At 45.6% G+C, this 20,802-nt stretch overlaps 1 protein-coding gene across 11 annotated transcripts in view; it reads right to left on the bottom strand.

Moving 5' to 3' along the window:
- Positions 1-20,802, bottom strand: part of ptprub (protein tyrosine phosphatase receptor type Ub) — a 231,398-nt gene that overhangs the window by 160,203 nt on the left and 50,393 nt on the right. For all 11 annotated transcript variants that reach the window (XM_037980238.1, XM_037980240.1, XM_037980239.1 and 8 more), the window contains one exon: positions 1,984-2,115. In XM_037980238.1, coding sequence (XP_037836166.1) covers positions 1,984-2,035 — 52 coding nt within the window. In that variant the 5' untranslated portion in view covers positions 2,036-2,115. The remainder of the gene's footprint in view (positions 1-1,983; positions 2,116-20,802) is intronic.

Here is a 20,802-nt window from a genome sequence, read left to right as displayed (position 1 = left end):
GGGGGGGGGGGGGAGATAGATTTGTTCCCTGAAGGCGAACCTTGTGTACGACAGCGTAATAGACGCCGCGGCGAGCTCGTAACTTGAAACGCTAACAATTCTGACTTTCATAAAGCAGAGGAGCAATTCTTCTCCGCAAGGTCACCGTCCCGCACGCCTGACTCGTTTATCAAAACAGCAGGAGGACCGAGGATTATCAATATCGCCCAGACATCTTCATTCCAATTCAAAACCAGGCCGGCTGTGATAAAAATGTGCCATTCTTATTAAGATCTCAGTGCAGTCTATCTTTTTTTTTTTTCTTTTACTAAGACTATTTTCTCTTTCATGGGAGCAGTAGTCTCTCTAATTTCTCCTGGGAGCTACAAGCTGCTGCTATCTCAGCTGTGTTTACTAATCTTCCCTCGACACCAATTTCTCAGCCCCGCAAAGTTAATGCCAGTCCAGTGTAAATAGCCTTATCTCATAAACTCTTGTTATCCGCCGCCCCTCCCCACCTTGGCCGCCTCAGCCGTACATGGTTAGCAGTCAACACGCGAATGCCGATCGGGTCAAAAAGAAGGGAAAGACAAAAAAAAAAAAGGAAAAAGTTGCTGTTGCTGTGTCTGCAGCAAGGCTATCCTCTGTAATTCGGAGTCGAAAATGTCAGCCGGCGCCTAACGGGTGGCGTGACGGCGGACGGTGAGTGGAATGAGCGGCGGGCTGCCTCCTGAGCGATACCGAAGGGTGAGCAGACAATGAATTTAACCAAATTTGTCTCCTGGCGCTTCGGAGCTGATCGATCCAGATCCAAATCCCCCCCTCTCTCTCCCCCTCCCCCCGCCTCTCCGTATGCGCAGATTACCGCCTACCTGCCTCGCTCCCACCTGCGCCGCTCTGTTTCAACGAAGGCCCTGAATCGTTGCAATACGAGCTTTAATTAAACCCGAAGGGGGAAAGTATTAATTATCCCGTTGCCTGCGGGCAGACTCTCACTTGAATGCTGATGATGTTGTTGGGGCGGGGCGGGGCGGGGTTGAGCGGAGGTGTGGTTTGGAATTAAATGTGGGATTTAGCGAGCTCCGGATTGTGTCTGGAGAGCCACCTGGAGACAAAGCGGGATTTTCGGGGTCTAAATCAGAATCACAAGCAGCCCGGTTTTGATAGAGAAGGATGGTTTCCTCTCTCCCCCCCCCCCCCACACACACACACCTCACCACCTCAGGATGTTTTTTGACCATTTTCCAAAGCTACTTAAGTTGATAGTTTCAAAACAAACAGAGCGCTCCCCCGAGGCCCGCATTTAACTGCGTTTAGATTGCATTTGTTTTCTATCAGCTTATCCGTCTTCGTATCTGCCATAGTAACTGTCTCCTCTGCCGTCAGGTGGTGTCCATCTTTTCCTCCGAGCTTGCAATATTTATACCTACCGTGACTCGTCTCCCTCCCCTACGTCTGCGCATTAAACCCTGAAATCTCTGCTTTCTGCCGTGGATTTATTGCATTCTGAACGTCGCATCATAGTCTGATTGATCGGTTGCGCCGAAGGGATGCCCGTTTCCTAATCACATTGTGTTTTCCGTAAAGAGCGTTTTACCGGAGAGCCCCCCCCCATCCCTTTTTTTAATTTTTTTTTTTGCAGAGAAGCTGAAGCAGCAGTCCTCTCTTTGTCAGCCCCCACCCCCGTAGGTGTTTGTTAATGCAGAGATGGAGGAGCGCCTTATAAACTATGCATGTCATCTCCCTCTGGCAACAACCAGCGGAGAGGATGATGGTGGGAAAATGGTGCTTTTCATTAGCCTTGCAAGGCTGCTTAGCATAAAACGAGCCTCAGGGGTTAGCGGGACGCGGACAAACACGCGGGGTGAGGGCTTCATTAGACCCCGGTGCGTACTGGACGCCGGGACACGCACGTCGGCAAACTTTTATCCCGGCGCTCTGAAGTTCAGGCGAAACAAGCAAAACAAATCTCGAAACGTGGAGCAGAGGAGTTTCCGTACTCACCCTTCAGAAGGTCAGAGCTGGCCGACGGTGCACCATAAGACCGAAACAACATCCAGTCAAAGTCATCCTGCTCCCCTTGGGTGAACTCGCACAGATTAGGGTCCGAATCCTCTTCAAACGTGCAGCCGGCAGCTGAAAGAAAGAGTTAAAAAGGAATTAAAAGCCACATTTTAGCTCCAAGGCTTTTCACTGAGACAAGCTGAAGAAACGCACAGACGTTAAAAATGGCCGCCGGGCATGGGGAAGCGTGCACCAAAGCCACGCTGACCACCGTTTTATGTGTTTATGCGAGGCCGCACTGGTGTGGCTCAGTGCTGGGATGAAAAGTAACCGCGGCGTTCCGGTTTAACTCGGTGACCCTGAAATACACACTGACCGCAGCTCGGGCCACTGTTCCCACACGCTGAAAAAAACTAACAGAACATCAACAAATATGCTAAAGGGTTGGCCACCTCATGAATTTTCTCTCGCAAATCATTTTTAACTGACTACGGACAGACAAACAGCACAAACTAATTCCTCAAATCTGCAGTTTAGCTTCAAATTGACCGTTTCTAACAGATTAGACAGGTGAGATGCCGCCTGACTCCGAGAGCGCAGATACACACGGTGCTGCATGTCAGTCACGGTGAGCGACAGCCTGAGTTTTCAGACTTTTATTTTTCCCCTTATTAGTCGACATAGGCCAGGCCTGAGCGTGCCAAGCCAATTAAAAGGCACCAAACCACATTTATCTGGGTCAAAGCAGACAGGAACCTGTAGGATGACGGCTCAGGGAGACAGAAAAAAAACTCTGATTTTGGTCAATCTGTACTTGTGTTAAGGGTTATCAAGGAATGGCTCACACTGACTGTCTATATTTTCCAGGAAAATACAAAAAATGACTTTTCAAGTTAATGTCAACGTCAGTGAATAACTTTTCACTGGTTGTTTTTAACCATTATGGTACAAAATTGACTTCATTATGGCCTGCAGCTGAAACGAACCACTGAATGACTTTTATTGAAACTTGAAGGAAGTCGTGTTTGCATGAACCTCTACAAGCCATTCATATTTTAGAGTCAACCTCATTTAACTGACCTTAAAAACACAGATATTGGCTATAATTTTAACAATTTTACAGCTATTGAATCATTAATAACACAAATTCGTGCTACACCACAAGATCACACGTAGCGTGATTACCACAGTTTGACCAAAACGCGTCCAAGATGATCTTAGTCTAAAACTCTGACGTAAAGGGCAGAGGGTGATATGCAATCCTTCAAAACAAACAAACAAAAAAGGTAGGCCTTTCGTTTGATTGATGAGATGATTTGAAGGTTGAACGGGGCAATTTAACCCTCTCTTTTAGGTTTTGATTTGAGCCAATCAAACAGCACTTCCTGTGTCAAGTTTGCCTGTCATGGCAGGGATGTGTTTTTTGGCATAACCGTAAAGGACATTGACCAGATTATTATTCTAACTTTTGAAAGAGCAACACTATATCTACCAGGGATAATGCCAAGACATTTATTTTTCTAAATAAAAAAACGATGTGGAGGGTCTCCAAAGAGTTTTGAACTCTTTTTCTGCTCCTGCTATTAACTATCAGATGCCGTACTTTAGGCATTGATCCAATTTCTTCAACTACCATGACTGAAGTCTTTTTTTTTTTTTTTAAAGCCTAGTAGGTTCTAATGTGCATGGATAATGTGTGCACATAGTTATAGGCCAGAAACAAACAAATAAAAGACAAACATGGCTTTCGGACAGCCATCGGCTGTCCAAAAGATCGCCGTCGGCCAATGAAAAGCTCCCCCACAAACGTGTCGACCTCCGGTTGGAACAGCAACAAACGCAAAGAGCCAAATTTCTCTGAGTTCGACAGCATATCAAGCCATTGCCTCAGCCCTGCACCAAAGAAAACAAAGCTTGACAAGAGCAATAATTGCCCCTTCACATAGAAACGGTAAAGTGAAGGCATAAACAAATACCAGGAACATTTGGAGAGTCGGGCACTCTGGGGAAAGGGATAATCATAATAGCTCACCATCTTTCTATCGCTTTTTTTTTTTTTGGTTGGAGTTAGAACAACTTTACTGCTGCTTTTTGGGGGACCCTGTTAACGCATCTGTAGCCGTATTTCCCATCAGCTCGTCGGTGCGGGCAGTGGGCTGCTCGAACGGCTCCGTCATAAGACCTGAAGCTCGTGTGAGGAATAATTAGAGCGGGACCGCGTGAGACGTGGCATGCTAATGATAGGAATAATCACCAGCAGGTCCTGAAGGTGACCCCCGTGGTCCGCAGCTTTATTGCTGCTCATCCTTCTCTCTAATCTGCCATTAAACAAATGCTCTCAGTGTGACTGCAGAGAAAAACATAAACTGCAGAGAGGGGGGATTCATGGCGCTCATTTTCACTGGTCATGTATGAGACGGCCAAAGGTTACGGTTTAGCGACACGGCCGCGGTGGTCCGGTGGGTTGAATAAAACCGCAGCTTCTGAGAATAACCTACGTAGTTTGCTTTTACAGCTGGAGGATGGTGGTAAAAATCCAAGCAGAGGTGAAGTGGAAAAGGTGGATCACAATTAACACATTTTAATCACCTTTTCGCCCCCCCCCTGTCACGGTTTCAGGTTTCAGTCTCCTCCTTGTTGTGCTGTGTGGGGGGTTTTATACTACAGTTTTCCCGCAGATTGCTGCCACACTTGTGTTCGATCAGCTCATTACCCGGTCCTGGTATCCAAACCTCCTGTGGTTCAGCTGCAGCTTGCCAGCTAGTCTTTGTACACTTTACATTAAAAACTTTCTGGGTACTCTCTCTCTCTCTCTCTTTGTTGGTTTCCTAGTGCTTGATCCTCGACTTTTTATAAGAATCTCAGTGTGTGTTTTGGGGATTTATTTGGACCGTGTTTGCGTTGTTTTTCTTTCTTTCTTTTAATTATGCCCCTACCTTTTGTGTGTATGTGTGTGTGTGTGTGTGCGTGTGTGCTGTTCCCTCAGGTGGGGCGTTAAACTTTAGAACATCCATGCAAATTATCTGCCTCTCTTCCGTAATGAGTTAGTTCCCCAGATTTGATAATCTGACTGAAAGAACACGACTTGTGAGATGACCAGGAGCTCGTTTTAATGAGTTAGAAAGGTCAACCTCGTTTTAATTCTGTTTAAAGTGCGACCGCACCAGCCGCCCACCGGTCGAGCGCTTCGTTTTAGAAAGAGGAAATGGAAATAAAATGGCAAAATACCTCCTAAACCACTGGGCAGATGTGAAGAAATCTCAGAAAGTAGTGACTGTATGTACATCTGTGACAGATTAACTTGTGGAGTCTGTCCAATGGAAGACCAGACAGCCAATGCAGCTAATTGGTCTAAAACACAATAATGGCTCCAACGCTGTCGACTTCACAGACATCGGACTAAAATTAGGTGTGGTAGTGGCTGAGGCTCCTCTCCGACAGTCTCTGAGCGCAAACAGATTACATAAACTCAAAACTTTGGCATGCAAGGAGGCAAGCGATAAAAAATACTACTTTTTACTTCTGTTGTTTGTTTGTTTATCAGTTTAACTATGAGGGAAAGTGGACATTAATGACCATTAGATAAAAGCATCAGAGTTAGCCAAAAAGGCTCTTTTTCATCTGCTGTCTTTGGACAGGTTTTACAAGTCAGCCTAACAACACAAAACACAAACTTATAGCATCAAATAAAAGTTCACTGAATTATTCAAGCCCGTAAAAGGATACTTGCACCAAAGACAACCCTACAGAAATTTCTCAGAGTCTCATCCTTACAACCCTTACCACATAAACCGTCATGAATTCAAGTGTTTTTATTTTGGCTTTGTGTCTCTGTGCTTTGTTTTCAGGGGTTATGTTTTCTTTTATGTTTCTGTTCGGGTTTATTGGTTCTTTTCTTTTATTATTTAGTCATCTGGGTTTTGGTTTAGTTCTTGTTGTCTTTCTCCACTTGTTCCCAGTCAGCTTGTGTCTTCCTGCCATGCCCATCTTCACCTGTTGTTATCACTCACCTGTACCCGCTTCCCTTAATTACCTCCTGTGTTTAAAACCCGGTCGTCTCCTCCACTCACTCGCCGGCTCGTTGTCTCTAGTTCCCTGTTGCTGTTTGTCTCATGTCGCTCAGTTCTTGTCATCTTGTTCCTTGTCTCGCCTCGCCCCTTTTTGTATTACTTTGGATTTTTGTTACGTTCAGTTTTGCTGCCACGTCAGCCTTTGTTTTTAATAAATTAGTTTGTTGTTGATTTATGAGTTTGCGCTCTGGGTTCGCCTCCTTTTCCCCACATCATGTCATAAACAGTTACACAACAGAAAAAGCAGCACTTTTAATTTTTTCAGTGGCGCCGCAGGAAGCGGGGTGGTCGTTGGCACAACTCTCTCACTTCATGAGTTTACTGAACCAGAAAACAGAAAAATCACTTAAATGCAGATTACTATTAAATACACAAACTGTTTGTTTTTATATAAAATCTACACACAAAACCAGTTACCAAAATGTCTTAAGCCACATGTGTCAAACCGAAAGCCCGCGGGTCAGATCCGGCCCTTGTTAACGTTCCCCCCCCCCGAGATAACATTTAAATTTGATTAGCTCTGGCCCTTCGGTGTGTGACAGATCGAGTCTCCATCGCGTCTCATTTTGCCTGAAAAAAAAACTGAGCCTGTTTAGTCTGCCTGTGACAGTGACTTTGAAGCCAAGCAAATAAAGTTCTCACTTCTCGGTGATCTTCATTTTGTCGTGGAAAAAGCAACAGAGAACACTGAACTCCTGTTGATGAAACTTGCAGCCGAGAAAAGACGTCTGACGTGAGTTAATGTGTGTCAGAGGAACAGAGAGTCTGCTTTAATGCCGTCGTCTCTTTCTGCATTTTCTTCTTGTTTAAAAGTTAAATGTTAGTAGCTGTATGATTAGATTTTTGTCAATGGTTTTTTTTTTTAGCTGTTTTAATGGACTGTGATAAATATAATAATTTAAAAGCAGATGCTAAGAGTGAGGCAGAAGAAATTATGTCTTTTTGAGATTGATTCATTTTTCATCGCTTGTTAAAAGTGTGTTTGTTCTGAACTCTACAGAATCCGTCACTGGGAAAAGGTAACTGGTATTTCTATATGAATAATTAGACATATTACATCTAAAACCAAAGTTTTTTATGTGTTTTTACAATAAATATTGATTGAGATTGGCCCTCGGCTAGGACCGAGTTTGGAATTTTGGCCCCGCTTGTGTAACGGAGTTGGACAACCCCTCGCCTTAAACCTTAAACTATTCCTGCAGAAATGGAAAAAAAAAACCAAGCCAAGTTGTATATCAGCACCTGCAGCCGCACAAGTCTACACTCAGACTTACTGATGCTTTGAACTCCATTTCCACAATCCGACCTGCTGATAAAAACTAAAAGGATCCATTTTTGCCCTAAAAAAAATTTAAAAAGAAGATACCTCGTGTCCGGGGAGTCGAACTGCAGCGCGGCGGCACAAGAGGCCCTCGCCTACAGCCAATCTACACCATCACTTCCACCTCCAGTGATTCTATGATAACAGCAGAGAGCACATCATGTAAGCTCAGCCCACTGGGCTATAGTAGCTGCTAACCATAATGGCGAAGAGGAAGGGGGGCGCGCCTTTTTTTCCCCCTCTGGGTTTGATTTATTTCCCCGAGCCGGGGTGTAACTGCACAGATCTGCTGCCGGGGCCAGAGGTTAATTGTCCCCCGCACCAGGGTCTATTTCTAATAGAACAGCCAGAGATATGGGACCTGACACATCCAAACACTGGCACTATATTATTCCCCGCTGCTTCAGTAAATGAAGCCTGCATACTCCTCCTCCTCCTCCTCCTCCTCGTTCAAGTCTCGTCATCCGGAAGGAAGAGGAGCCAGGATCCGAGGCCAGAGCTGCCTGGGAATGTCATCTCCCTCGGAACGCGCGGGGAGAGATCCAGCTCATCCATCACGGCGAACGCCCCCCCCCCTCCCTCTGGAGGCCCGCTGGGCGTGAGGGGTGTCAGCGGTCATTTTTTACCTGAATAATTACAGCATCATTTAGTGCAGTGGTCAGTGCAAGGGCAGGCTCGGGTGAGAGCTTTCTGAGGTTCAGACCCCCCCCTCCCTTTAGCCGTTTAACCTGTTTTTAGCACATATTCATTTATTGTCGAGTTCAACCTGCAGGTTTCATTGTCGCCGCGCCGTTCGAGGATAAACAGTTCCAAGAAACGTTTGCCGAGCTTGTTCTTGTAAATTGAGAGCATGAATAAAGCAATTTGCTCTTTTTCTGAGAATTTCTTCAGTTTGTTTTTAATATTATTCTTTCCAAATGCTTTTAATGCCAGCATGAACTAAATTGTTGATTTCTCTAACGGGTGCATGTCTTCCTTTTTTTTTTTCCTTTTATTGGTTCAGTGTTGAACTGTTGTGGTACTTCCACTCCAACATTTACATCCGAGACAGTTATCGTTCGTTGAACGTGCTGAAATTAAAAACAATTTGCAGAGATGTGGAAGATAAGGAAACGCTGAAATTAACGAGGGAGCAGCAGTAAAGATGCTGGAAATGTTCTGCAGGGGGAAAAAAACCTAACTAATCAGTCCATACAGGACGGAGGTACAACAAGGCCGTGTAGGCTGATGATAATGGTGACGATGACGATGACGGTTCAGCGACAGAAGTCAACCCGTTTTCGGAGACTCTCTGGTCTCGTGGCTTTGGTTTAAAGCCGTCCTCCCACTTGCTGCGGATTTCCACTTGATCTCCACAGACTGCTCCATAAATAAATCAGCACTTGGCACCTCTGACTCTTCGGCGGACCAGAATAACTCGGGATTTGCACTGTGGAAGCGACGGGCCGGGCTCTGATGCAATAACTCCTCTTGCATTTCGTCAGGACATAAAAGAACCCGGAGGACTGTTTACCAGACACTTCAATTTGCCGCTACATTCGTGGCGACACGTAAAAAGCCTCCCTGGTTTTTATGCGCGCACTTAATCACGGCCGTGAGCCTACCGCGGCTCGCGTCAGGCCGTCCCGCGACTTGGCGTGTTAGATTCGGTCTCTCGCCCTCCTCTTACTCGCATAATCCCCCGCCTCGCCGCCTAATTAGTGTCAGCTGTGCGCAGTGGATATTGACAGTCGCCGCTCGCCGCCTTTATTTGCATATGTTGTGGGCATGACGCTAGCCTAAGCTTATTTAAAAGGTGCCACGACTCCCAGCTACTCTGCGCTTGAACAAATTCCCGATCAGCGGACCGGGCTGAGTTCTAACCAACGCGGCGGCGGCGCCAACAGCGAGGCGTCGACGTGTCCAGGCCGCTGCCAATCGAGCGCGGCCTCTAAACCGGGATGCTTTTGGTTTTACGGAACTTCAAAGTAAAAGTAGGAACATGCTTTTTTTAAAAAAAAAAAAAAAAAAAAGAGCCAATCCTTTGATGTGAAACACCGCAGTTAATCCGCTCGCTGGCTGCAGCGATCGAGCGGAATAAATCAGGAGAGTCCACAACAGGGCTGTGTTTGTTCAGATTATAGATTAGCAGAACTTGTTTGAGGAACAAATTGCCACTCACATGAAAAAAAAGAAAAAGGGTAGATGAGAGTATACTTGTAAGTTAGAAAAGAACTCAAGAGATGTCACGGGAAAGGGTCGGACACATCTTAGATCCTCGATAGGTTCGAGTACAGGGCTTCTTTTTGGCTGCTGCCAGGCACGGGATGGTTTCAAAAACAAACAAACCAAAAGATCTTTCGTCACACAGTTCCTGCAGCTGTTTTCATGACTTCCAGCAAAAAACAACAATCGTCCATCCTTTGGTCAAACCAAACCAAAGGCAGATAATGTGAGGACCACGTCGACTTCTCCTGAATTCTTCCAGTTGCGAACCTCATAAATTAGCACGGCCAACACTGATGAAATCAGCAGAGGCAGGTGCTGCTGATGATTAAACGCTGTGGTGAAAACAGTGAGACAGGAGAGAAAAAAAAAACATGGGTGAGAGACTTCCTGCTACCGGAGCCTGACGGCGCAAAATGTCTGCTGGAAAGAAAAGGATTTGCTCTGTTCCGATCACTACTAAACAAAGATGACACAGCTGGAGTTGTATCAATGAAAAAGGCAGTTTAACCTGGTATAAAAGTGGGATGAGAAATATATATTTTACCTGACAGTCCTGCAGCATACAGACACAACGCCAAAACATCATTTTGCCTCCTTATTTACGAGCAGAGATACTTTACGTAGCAGAAAAGGGAAAAGAAATGGGAGCGCAGCCCTCTGAAGCATAATTTGTTTGAGCACAAAGTCTCCATACGCAAATATTCCGGCGTATATATACCAGACGTGTTGCGCCTCCACTGGCGTCCTCGGAGGCGCCAGGGCCATCATAGAGGCGCAATGTTGGGGGGGGGGGGGGGGGGGGGGGGGCGCGACGCTCCTCCGCACCAAGTCCACTAAACCCAGCATCCATCTGCACGCTGACAATGTCACGGCACATTCTCCTGACATTCTGAAGCGCGTCCAGGAGCAAACGTTCACGGGCCGATTTCCCCCGTTAGGCGCAAGCCCGGAGGACAGCGGCGCAAGCGATGCCGACTTCCCGAGAAGGGCGCGACAAAGATGGCTTCTCCTTCCAAACAATAATCTCTTCCTCCTTCTCCGCGATCGCACCGCATCTCTCACTGCAACTCCTCAAAATCCAAAAAAGGTGTCTGCCTTCTAAACCTGCCAACATTTACCGTGCGGCGCTCTGAGCAGTGTCACTAAGTCGGAAGAACGCTTCTATTACGGCGAAGATGAGCGTGACGTCGACCGCCGCGTGCATTTTGGAGGAATTGGAATGAATTGCTTTAATTCTTTAATGGGGGGAAAAAACTGGTTCCACGTGGGAATTTTCAAGCAGCCGATCACCCGTTTGAACAAATTCAATTTGTTTTCAGAGCTTTGACTGTATTCTGCCTAACCGGTGCGTTTACTTCAGTGCTGTGATTTAATTTGGTATAAGTGTTTGTGTGTCAACACGCTCCCTTATGTTCTCCAACTCTCCTCGCGTGTGCGCATCAGCACCAAAACAACCGAAACAACTACTCCAGCTTTGTTTGACTGGTACGTTGGGCCGGAGCTGTAACAGTAAGGAATGATCTGGGTTGTGTCGGTAGTCTGTGTTGTAAATTTGTGCCGTTTTTTCCTTGAGAATATTCCACCGATCCATGCCGAGCCGCCGCATGCGAAGAGAGATACAAAACGGTTTTTATTACATCACGATATGTCAGCGTATCAACAAACCTCACATGTGGTTGAAGGTGGAAAAGCAAGTGCACAAAGAAGGAACGGAGCACAAAGAACGTGTGACGATGTGCTTTGTGTTCACTTTAGACACTCGACAAATCACCGAAGTAGGAAGCAAATGGAGCACTGTAGGCGACGGAGGCTTTAAATAAAGCAGCGCTATTAAATTACAGGAGCAAAGTGGTGTAATTTAGTCGAGATGGGCCAGTCAGTGACTGAAGATGCTTTTGCACATAAAACTATTGAGTGTCACAAACTATAGCTCTCAGTCACTTTAGACGGGCACTTGGTGCTGAAAAGGCGGAAATTTTCCAACTGCCCGCCGAGCCGCTCTTCGCTCTCGTATTAAGATAAACGCAGGAATTCTGCACAAGCTAAATTTTAGGGGGAATAAATAAAACTGTTTGCGAAAATCACAGACCACCACAGTGTGTGTGTGTGTTGCTTTGTCAGAGAGAATTTTAATACGCTGATTAAAGGGAAGCTGTGCTGTCAGCACAAAGCATCAAGCCGATTTGATTTAAGTGTGTGTGTGTGTGTGTGTTTAAATATTTAAATATTATGACAGATCGGGAGCCAGTCGTATTCATTTCCTTTAGGTAGATAAAACCACTTGATGGCGATTGTGTTTATTAGGAGGCCGCCGTTCTGTGTCACAGTCTCGGCTGCCGTCTTTCGAATTTATGATGCAAACCTAATCTGCTTGCCCCGACTCAGAGTTAGCCGCAGTGGCGTTTCATTGGATTGGAATTATAAAAGACCGGCTGCGTACGGTCTGCTTCGGGGAGGATCTCGTCCAGGGCTGCAGCTGCTGGAGGCTAGTTGGAAACTCAAAGTTAGGAGAAAATTGCAAAAAAAAAAAAAAAAAAGTTAAAGTAATTCCGATTTTAAAAGGTTTTTGTGACATCTCTGCTCACAGGAAGCGTCGCACAGAGATCCTGCTGAAGTCGAGCAGCCGCGTTTACTCCAACGTGATGCGTTGTTTTCTAATTTTGTCTGTTTTATCACCACGGATAAATCGTAAAGGCCGTCCATCTCGAGCGCGACGTTACCCGTCCTTTGGTCGAGCGACGACGGCTCATAAAAGCTTCGACCTTCAGCTGCAGAAGTGACTCGTGACTGATTGCTGCTTCGTCTTGGACGTTAGCAGGAAGTGGATCAAACTAACAACCAGTTGAGCCCCGGGCGTATACGTTAAAACAACAAAAAAAAAAGTGCATTACTTTAAATTTTACTTTAGAAGGTGATTCTGTGACCAACAAATAGAATTTTGTATCAGGCAGAATTGCATGAAAGCAAAAAACAAGTCAAGTTTTCATCAGCTTAGAAGAGTATTTTTCGTCAAAATGTGAAAAAACTGCAACTTTCCAAGGATTTTTGCCTTCTTTTTAGGCATAATTGAGTATGAAAACATAATTGAAATGTTAAATTGATGAAGTGCACTGACAGCTGTGTACACAAGATGCCCCCAAAAAATTCTCTGATCTTCACTGTGGAATCAAATCTGAAAGCGCTTCCTGAACGCTCGTCATTTTCTTGTTATCAATAAAAACAATAACGGCGTGCTGTAAGAAACCATCACAGGCTTCGCCTTGCTGTCATCAGGTTCTATCTGTAATTGTCGGGCGGTCAGAAATGATCATGAATGCTGAGTTTTTTTTTTTATTTTGGAGTTTGGGGGGGGGGTAATCGACGAGGCCGAGACGGCGGTCGGATGAACAGCGATGCGTGAGAATCGGCCCATGCTGGGAAGCTGAGAGCGTCTCCGCTCTGCGCAGACAGCCTCATCTAAATCCGGCGGGAGCGGGTGAGTGCGGGGGGATCCAGGTGGGAATGGGAGGAAGCAGATAGAGTGGCTGATTTGCATTGCAGTGAGTGTGGCCCCTATGCATCAGCAGGAGACAGGTATATTTATTCTCTACAGAGTCTTTCCTCCCCGGCACTCCCCTGGCTGCCTCTGAAAGCCATCCATCCCCACACCTGAATACGCAATGAAATCATCTCTCTACCTCCCCGGGCATTAATAACTCAGCCCTGGTGGCTGGATGGGCCCGGTCACACAGAGAGGGGGACAGGCAGCAGACTGGGAGGGGAAAAAAAATGAAATAGGGGACGGGTTGGAGAGGACAGCAGAGGAGCACGGCTTCAGGGGTGTGTACTGCAAATGAGCATCTGATGGAGGAGGAGGAAATACAAGGCTTGAAAAAAGGGCTGACTCGTGTGTTTGTTATACCTAATGATAATAATAATAATAGTCATAAATACTCTACAGCCCCTTCCCTTCAGTTTCATGTCTAAAATTAAACATTTAAACGTACAGTAGTACTTCTTCACAGTACGTGGCAACACCTTATTATGCATCTATTCAAGTCCAAAATGGCGGTTTTGGTTTACTTATTGGAATGAAACAAGCATTTCTTCAAGAAATGCCCATCGCCGTCTCGATACGATCCTGAGTTCTTTGTTTTGTTTCCATTTGTGGGTTTAGTTCATTTTCTCATTTCCTCGTTTATCTTTTTGAGATTCCTTGCGTTTCGTTTCCTTGCGTCATCAGCCATTTTTCACCCAGTCACTCTTGCCCTCGGTTGTCCATTCGTCGCACCTGCTTCTCGTACTCATTAAGCTCAGCTGTCACCGCCCGCTCCGTCGCTCCCCGCCCACTTAAACTTGCTCAGTCATTCCGTTTGCCTCCCCGCCACGTCCTCCTGTGCCTCCTGTCGTTTCGTGTTCACTGTGGTTTTGGTTATTTGCCGCCACGTCGCGTTTTTGTTTTTTTTGTTTGTTTTTATTTCCTGCTCATTAAAACCCATTTCTTTCAGTGTGCACCCTCGGGTCCCGAGCGAACACCCGCTGCCTCGCGTGCCAAAGTTTTTCAGCCAAAATTTCACGCCGTCTGTGGGATGAGTCTCAGCCACTACCACACCGTATTTCACCTCAATAAATGTAAAAGTGTAGCCATTTTTGTGTTTTCTGGAGTCAGCTGGCTGTGGCGGGTTTTTTTATTAGTGGCGGGCGATAATAATATGAGTAAACTTTAAGTAACCATTAAGTCTTTCTCTGCAAACTCTGGCTGGTAGGAGTATTACTACAAAAAGATTTTGGTGGTCACTGATATTATACAGTATATAAACAACAAATTCAAGGCGAACAAGGTTTTGGTGTCCCATCTGGTGATGTTCTCGGTCCCCCGTAATTTATATACCCGTTTTGTTCTCAGTTGGTGTTTAATGTTGTTTTATCCAATGTGCAGTCCAGTTGTTTTTGCTTGTAGGGTTCTAAATTATGTTGTGTACCATGACACTTACTTATTTGTAGCTGTGCTTTGATAAAGACTTTTGCTGCGTCGTGTTTAGGAAAACGACGGCGCAATTTTACAGCCTTTTTTTTAGTGGTCAGACTAATCCTTTTCTCCACGGTGGATCAAAGAAACAACTTCTGATGGGAGGCCGGGTTGTTGGATTGACAGTGGGCCTTTACGCAGCTGCTGCAGTTAAAGAAAGTTCAGGATGAGGTGTAGCTGAGAGGAGTACACAACTGGGTTTTTTTTTTTTACCCCCATAATTTCTACACCGAGCCTAAATTCAAACGACGTAAAGATGCATAAGCGAAGAACATTCCTCCTTTTCCTATATGCTGACAATGAGCGAAGACACACAAGCTTCCTGAAGCTGTACTCGTGCATACTCCTAAGATAAAAGTCAGCTGCAATTCTTCTTATAATTAATTCTTCCCTCTCTAGAAACTACCGGTGCAATATTTCATCCCTGATGGTGGGACGACGATAAAACTGTCAGGGATGTCGGTAAAATAAACCCCAAAAACATTATTCATCTCATATCAGTGCTTTCTGTGCTATTCTGAGTGCAACGCATAGAAAAAAAATACATATATATATATAAATAAATAAAAAACAAGGACACCAAGAAAAGACAGAAGCAGTCTCTTCTTGTTGCCTCCCTTTTTTCCTCTCTCAGAGAAAACAAGAAAACATTCATTATTCCACCTCGTAGCTCCTGTGGTTTTTATTGCAGGGGGGGTGGGGGGGAAATTCAGGTCACGCTGATTGTAAGAAGTTTAAATAATCACACATATTGTTTTCACACTGGCCTGTTTGGTGTTTACAGAGCCAGACTGTTGTGGCGCCTCTGCTTAGCATTCACCTCAGCTCGGCAGCTCTCTTTATCTCCACCAGAGGAGAGAAGTGGGAGACATCAGATTGTGACAGCAAAGCAAAATTTAAAGGCACATAAAATAAATCACTTTAATTAGCAAGAGGAACCGTTTCTCCTATCTGGTGGCTCCATCTGAAACTCTTAAAAAGCGCTCAGTTTTCAGGCGCCCGGATTCTTAAAACGTACCGACGGGTTTTAGAGACAGAACATGTGCGGCCACTTCATAAAAAAGGCACTAATGTGTGTGTTTGTGTGTGTGTGTGTGATATTTGTCAGATTTTAGCACAGCTCCCTGAAAGTAACCACACATCTAATTAACTTTAGGAGTCAAGATGGCCTCCACAGTTGATCCACATTGGTAAATGCCTAAAACTGGGTCGGTTTCGTTAAAATTGAGAAGCTGAGAGTCATCCCTGACCGCAGGAACCACAGAGGGAGCGCTCGTCACGTGATCGTGGGACTCCACGGACAATCGCCGCCACAGTCCGTCTTGCTGCAGCGGCGTCCTTCCATAGGCACGGGACCGTACAGTATACAACTTTGCAAGAATTCAGTCGAAACGTATTGACGCGCAGTAAATCTAAGTTCACGCTGACGCTTTCTGGCTTTGCTTTTTTATACAGGAAATGGAGAATGTGGCCGTCTGAATCACCACATTTATTTACATATCCTGATTTCCCTGAAGCTTCAGCTCCTTCCGGTCCGGATCCTCCAACATATTGTTGCTTTTAACAACAATATGTTTTATTTTGACACTATTATTGTTGGTACTACAGCTCCAAAAGCCTGGCGTTCATAAAAAAAATACCAACCTCTTTCATGATCAATACATTTAAACCACAAGGGCAGATATTTTTTATCCATTCAGGTTTTCAGTGTCACCCTCAGCCGTAGACGGACCTTCTAACCCACAGCAGTCTGAGTGGAAAAACTGCACGTTCCGTTTGTGTCACAACAACACAAATCGTTTTACATTCAAACATAAAATGTACAAAAAAAATAAATAAAAAGCATCATCTGTAAATGAAAACTTCTGTTCCGTTCTCCTGTTGTGAGTTGCTCTTCGGGATCAGGTTGTGACTTTTCAGAAACTAAAAAACAGGCGTAAGAAAAACTGCAATTTAGGCAACAGATTTATTATTTTTAATCACTTCAGTAAGCTGGAGCACGAAATGCAGCACGCAGCCGAAGCGTAATAAAGCCCGGGCGCTTGATCCAACACGCTCCCAGTGGTGAAAAACATGATGTCATACGGTTTGAACGCCGAGATAAATAGGAGATGATGAAAGCGTGAAACGCCTCCCTTGAGAAATAACTTATGTCTACAAATTAGATACTAATACCTCAGGGCTTTCGCTTACTGACTCATGATCCATTTGGGTTCTATGATTAACGTTCACATCTTCATGTGCTCGGTGGAACAGGGAGAACCCAACAGTTTGCTGGTCGACGTGTTTCTCGTGGCGCGTCTAAGGCCTCAGGCGGGGGACTTGAGCACCGACGTTTCCCGTTGGTTGTTCTGAGAGTCTAAACACGAGGCGAGCAGCTCCAGGCACCATAAAAAGCAACTTCCTGGTGCAGGAATGGGTCAAAGTCCCTGCAGGGGAGGCGGCAGCTCGGCCGAGAGGCTTTGTCTTCGAGGTCTTTTGCGAAGGCTAAATTTAACGGCAAAGAATCTGCCGCGAGAACGCCGAGTGGCGAGAGGCAACTGGGCCGACGCCGCCAATGATCGGCCCGTGGTGGCACAAATGGTGGGGGGAGGGGACAGCGTTTATGAGGAGGCCGCCGAAGCCCAGAGGACGGTGGCAGCCTCGCCGCTCCGCTACTACTTACGTAAAAGTCGGGCCAACTGCTGTCTGCACAACCAGCAGCCTTTCAATCCGGCTAACACCCACCAAGCAAGGGGAACGTAAGCGGTATTTCTTTCTTTTTTTTTCATTTTATTTATTTATTTTTCATTTCAGCGTAAGACGTGGCCGCCAGTCTTTCTCGTCTTTGACCAGTGAGACGGAGACAAAGGAGAGATACGTTCACCTGGTTTCACAGAGGAAAATTCTAATCTGCTGGAAATGTTAAAAGGAGCTCGAATGTTTTGGACGAGGGAGGGGAAAAAAAAAAGAAATAATTGATTTTCGCTACCTGGGGATCCTTTTGTAAATGCCAGAGAAATCAAAGTCATAACAGCCTCTAAACAACAAAAAAAAAGGCCTCTAAACTCAGTGAACTTGTTGCCGTGGACTCTCGTGTTCTTCGGTTTTTGCTGCTAAATGCGCCTCGAAGTGATGTTTTGTCGAGACAAACTTGGAGCTCTGAGCTCCCAAGGCCATGACGTATTGACAGAGAGCGAGTTCAGCTGCAGGGTAATGAGTCTGCTCGTCTGAGAGATGCCACTTTTGAGGACTTGGGGGTTTTTTTTGAAAATGTGTCTCTGAGCGCCGGAGAAAGCGGTGACGTTATCGCAGCGTATTGTGCCGTTTTATCGCTATAAAAAAAAAATGAGCTGAAGGCTTGGATCAAACCCGTAGATGAGTCGGAATTTAAGTGTGACTTAATGTACGTGATTGGGGGTGTGGGGGTGTGTGGGGGTGACTCTCAGCTATGACCAGGTCAAGTTTGGGCTCAGGAGCCTTAAAAATGACCAAGTTATAGCTAGTTTTGTGTTTGCTAAGGTTGGTTGGCTGTGGCAGCCATCTTGAATCAGGCTGACTCCAAAAGTTAATGAGTTGTGGACGTACCTCTAATGATGACTTTCTGAGCGTTTCATCAAAATCCGCCAAGTGGCCAATAAAATATTTTGCTAACGGACAGATGCCACTGGCTCCACCAGTTAATGTCATAAATTTAAACAACGATTCTGAGTGACCTATTAGCGCTCGGCGTACATGTTGGGAATGACTCTCGGCTACTACGACACCAAAAGTTAGCTCAGGACCTGCAAAACTGGCTGAGGGAATACCAAAAGTGCGTTTTCGAAGGTCGCTTAGCTGTGGCAGCCATCTTGAATCAGGCTGACTCCAAAAGTTAATGAGTTGTACATGTAGCTGTAGTGATAAAATTCTGAGAGTTTCAGTAAAACTCATCCAGTGGTTCATGACATATTTTGCTAACAGACACACACACGCACAGAGGCGGTTTCAGGATTGCTGACCATACGCCAGTCGCCTTTAAAGAAGAGCGCCGTCGGCGTCTGAACGCTCCTTAGAGCGTCCTGTGAGAAACCTGACGTTTTTTTAAAGATTAGGAGCATTCAGCAGAAACTGCAGCATGTTGGGCGGGTGTTTGTGTGAGGACGGAGTTCGAAGTGAGGTTTGAGAGCGACTTTGGAGACAAATACTAACGAATCTTCTGTCTGTTTATCCCTCAGAGAGCAAAGTTACAGTAAAAACAGAAGTCAGAAAATACAGCTTTTATTTTTGTTTTTTATTTTTAAACAGTCTAGTCGTCTGAGGGTTTCCCCCCGATGGAAGGACACGTGAGACATAACACCGCATTTCGAGATATCCCAGCGTGACGCAACGTGTCGGGTTTTGTTAACGTGAAACTCGCCACCGAGGGGAATTCAACCTGCGACGGTGATATTAAACCATAATGACGGGACGTCCTGCGTTAGTGTGAGCGAGTCAGGGTGCCGCTCGGAAACACGGGAACAAAACAGCAGCGTTTCCAGGAATGTCTTCATCCACACAGAACCCAAAAACCCAACCCAATACACTGTAGTAAGTATGCCGGGCCTGTTGGTGGCGCTGTGACGCGATGAAAACACACTAAAAACAGGAAACAAGGCTGAAGGAGGGGACCCCCCTGACTGCAGGTTAGTTTAGAGGACATTATTACTTCCATCAAAGCTGGGTTTGGGCTTTCTACGCTAAATCTTAGTGGTTTTTAGATATTTTTACTCGTTTTGGGGCTCCTAAAAAAGCCCGTTCTGCACGGAAGGCTAAAGTTTAAAAGACTAAAAGACAACAACCTGAACAGCTCCATGCTGAAAATCTGACTCTGTTACTCAGGTTACTCAGGTGTGCCCCCCCCCTTACTCCCCCCTCACATCATTGCCCACCTGACTGTCTCTTCCTGTCCCCTCATCTCTCCAGCTGTGGTCCAGCTTCCTCGTGCAGCTGCCGCCTGCCCACTCCGGTGCCATTTTGCATCCATCTTAATGCTGCTGGGGGCCAAAAGGCGGAGGCTCGGTCTAGTCCGAGCCGCTAGATGAATACCTGGGCGAACATATATCCAGTGTACAGTACGCCGCCGCCGCTGCTGTGGGGGCACGAGGCAGACGGGGCCGTCAATCAAACGGGCCGACGCGATTTTCACGCGCCAACCAGGTGGGGAGGGTGAGGGGTCCAAGACACGCCAAAATACGCCCGAATCCAGCTGAGACTGATCGCCCAGTGCTACCATATTGTATATAATTGTTTGGTGTCAACTTTTTTTGTCTGTTAGCAAAATATCTCATGAATCACTGGATGGATTTTGATGAAACATTCAGGAAATAATCTTTGGATGTATGTTTACAACTGATTAACTTTCGGAGACAACTCATTTCAAGATGGCCGCCACAGCCAACTGCCCATAGAAAATACCAAAATAGCTATAATTCGGGCAGTTGTTTGAATATTGCGCTCAGATTTGGCATGGTTGTAGCTGAGAGGTATTCACAGCACATACTCCAAATAGTACTCATTGTGCAAGGTCTTTGCTTAAAATATTAGCATTAACTGTTGGTGACAACCTTATCTGTCCGTTAGCAAAATATCTCATGAAGGACCTGGAAAATTTTAATGAAACTTTCAGACAGTAATCACTGGATGTACATCTCCAACTGATTAATTTTTGGACTCAGTCATGTTCCAAATGGCCACCACAGCTAATCAACATTAGCCAGCACAAAAATGACAATAACTCAGTCAGTGTTACAGATATTGAGCTAGAATTTGATGTGGTAGTAGCTGAGAGTCACTCACAACACACAATCTGAGCAAGAGAAAGCACATTTATCAGGTTGGACCAAAAACAGCTACAACTCCGGTCACCTCGCAACGTACAACAATCTTAGTCTGAAACTCTGGCATTAAAGGCAGCGGGCGATATGCATTCCCTCAAGGAATGCTAGGCCTTTAAATGATGTATATTTGTTTTTAGGAATGAGCTGAAAATAAAAGGAATCTAAAAAAGGTAAGGGAGGGGGTCACAGAGAGAACAATCCCAGGGAGGAGCACTGTCTCTTGGCTCTGAGCCATCCGGTAGGGGACAGTTCTTAAGGTGAGAAGCCTGTGTGTGTGCCTGGGGGTGGGGGTGGGGGGAAATGAAGAGATGGAAAGCTGCCAAAACTTGCTGTTAGAAAGCTAATTAAACTATTGGCCCATTGTGAGGGAGGTGA

Source organism: Kryptolebias marmoratus, linkage group LG16 (assembly GCF_001649575.2).
Source record: "Kryptolebias marmoratus isolate JLee-2015 linkage group LG16, ASM164957v2, whole genome shotgun sequence".
Classification (NCBI taxonomy): domain Eukaryota; kingdom Metazoa; phylum Chordata; class Actinopteri; order Cyprinodontiformes; family Rivulidae; genus Kryptolebias; species Kryptolebias marmoratus.
Note: the sequence above shows the minus strand (reverse complement) of the source record. Positions and strands in the feature narration are given on the sequence as shown.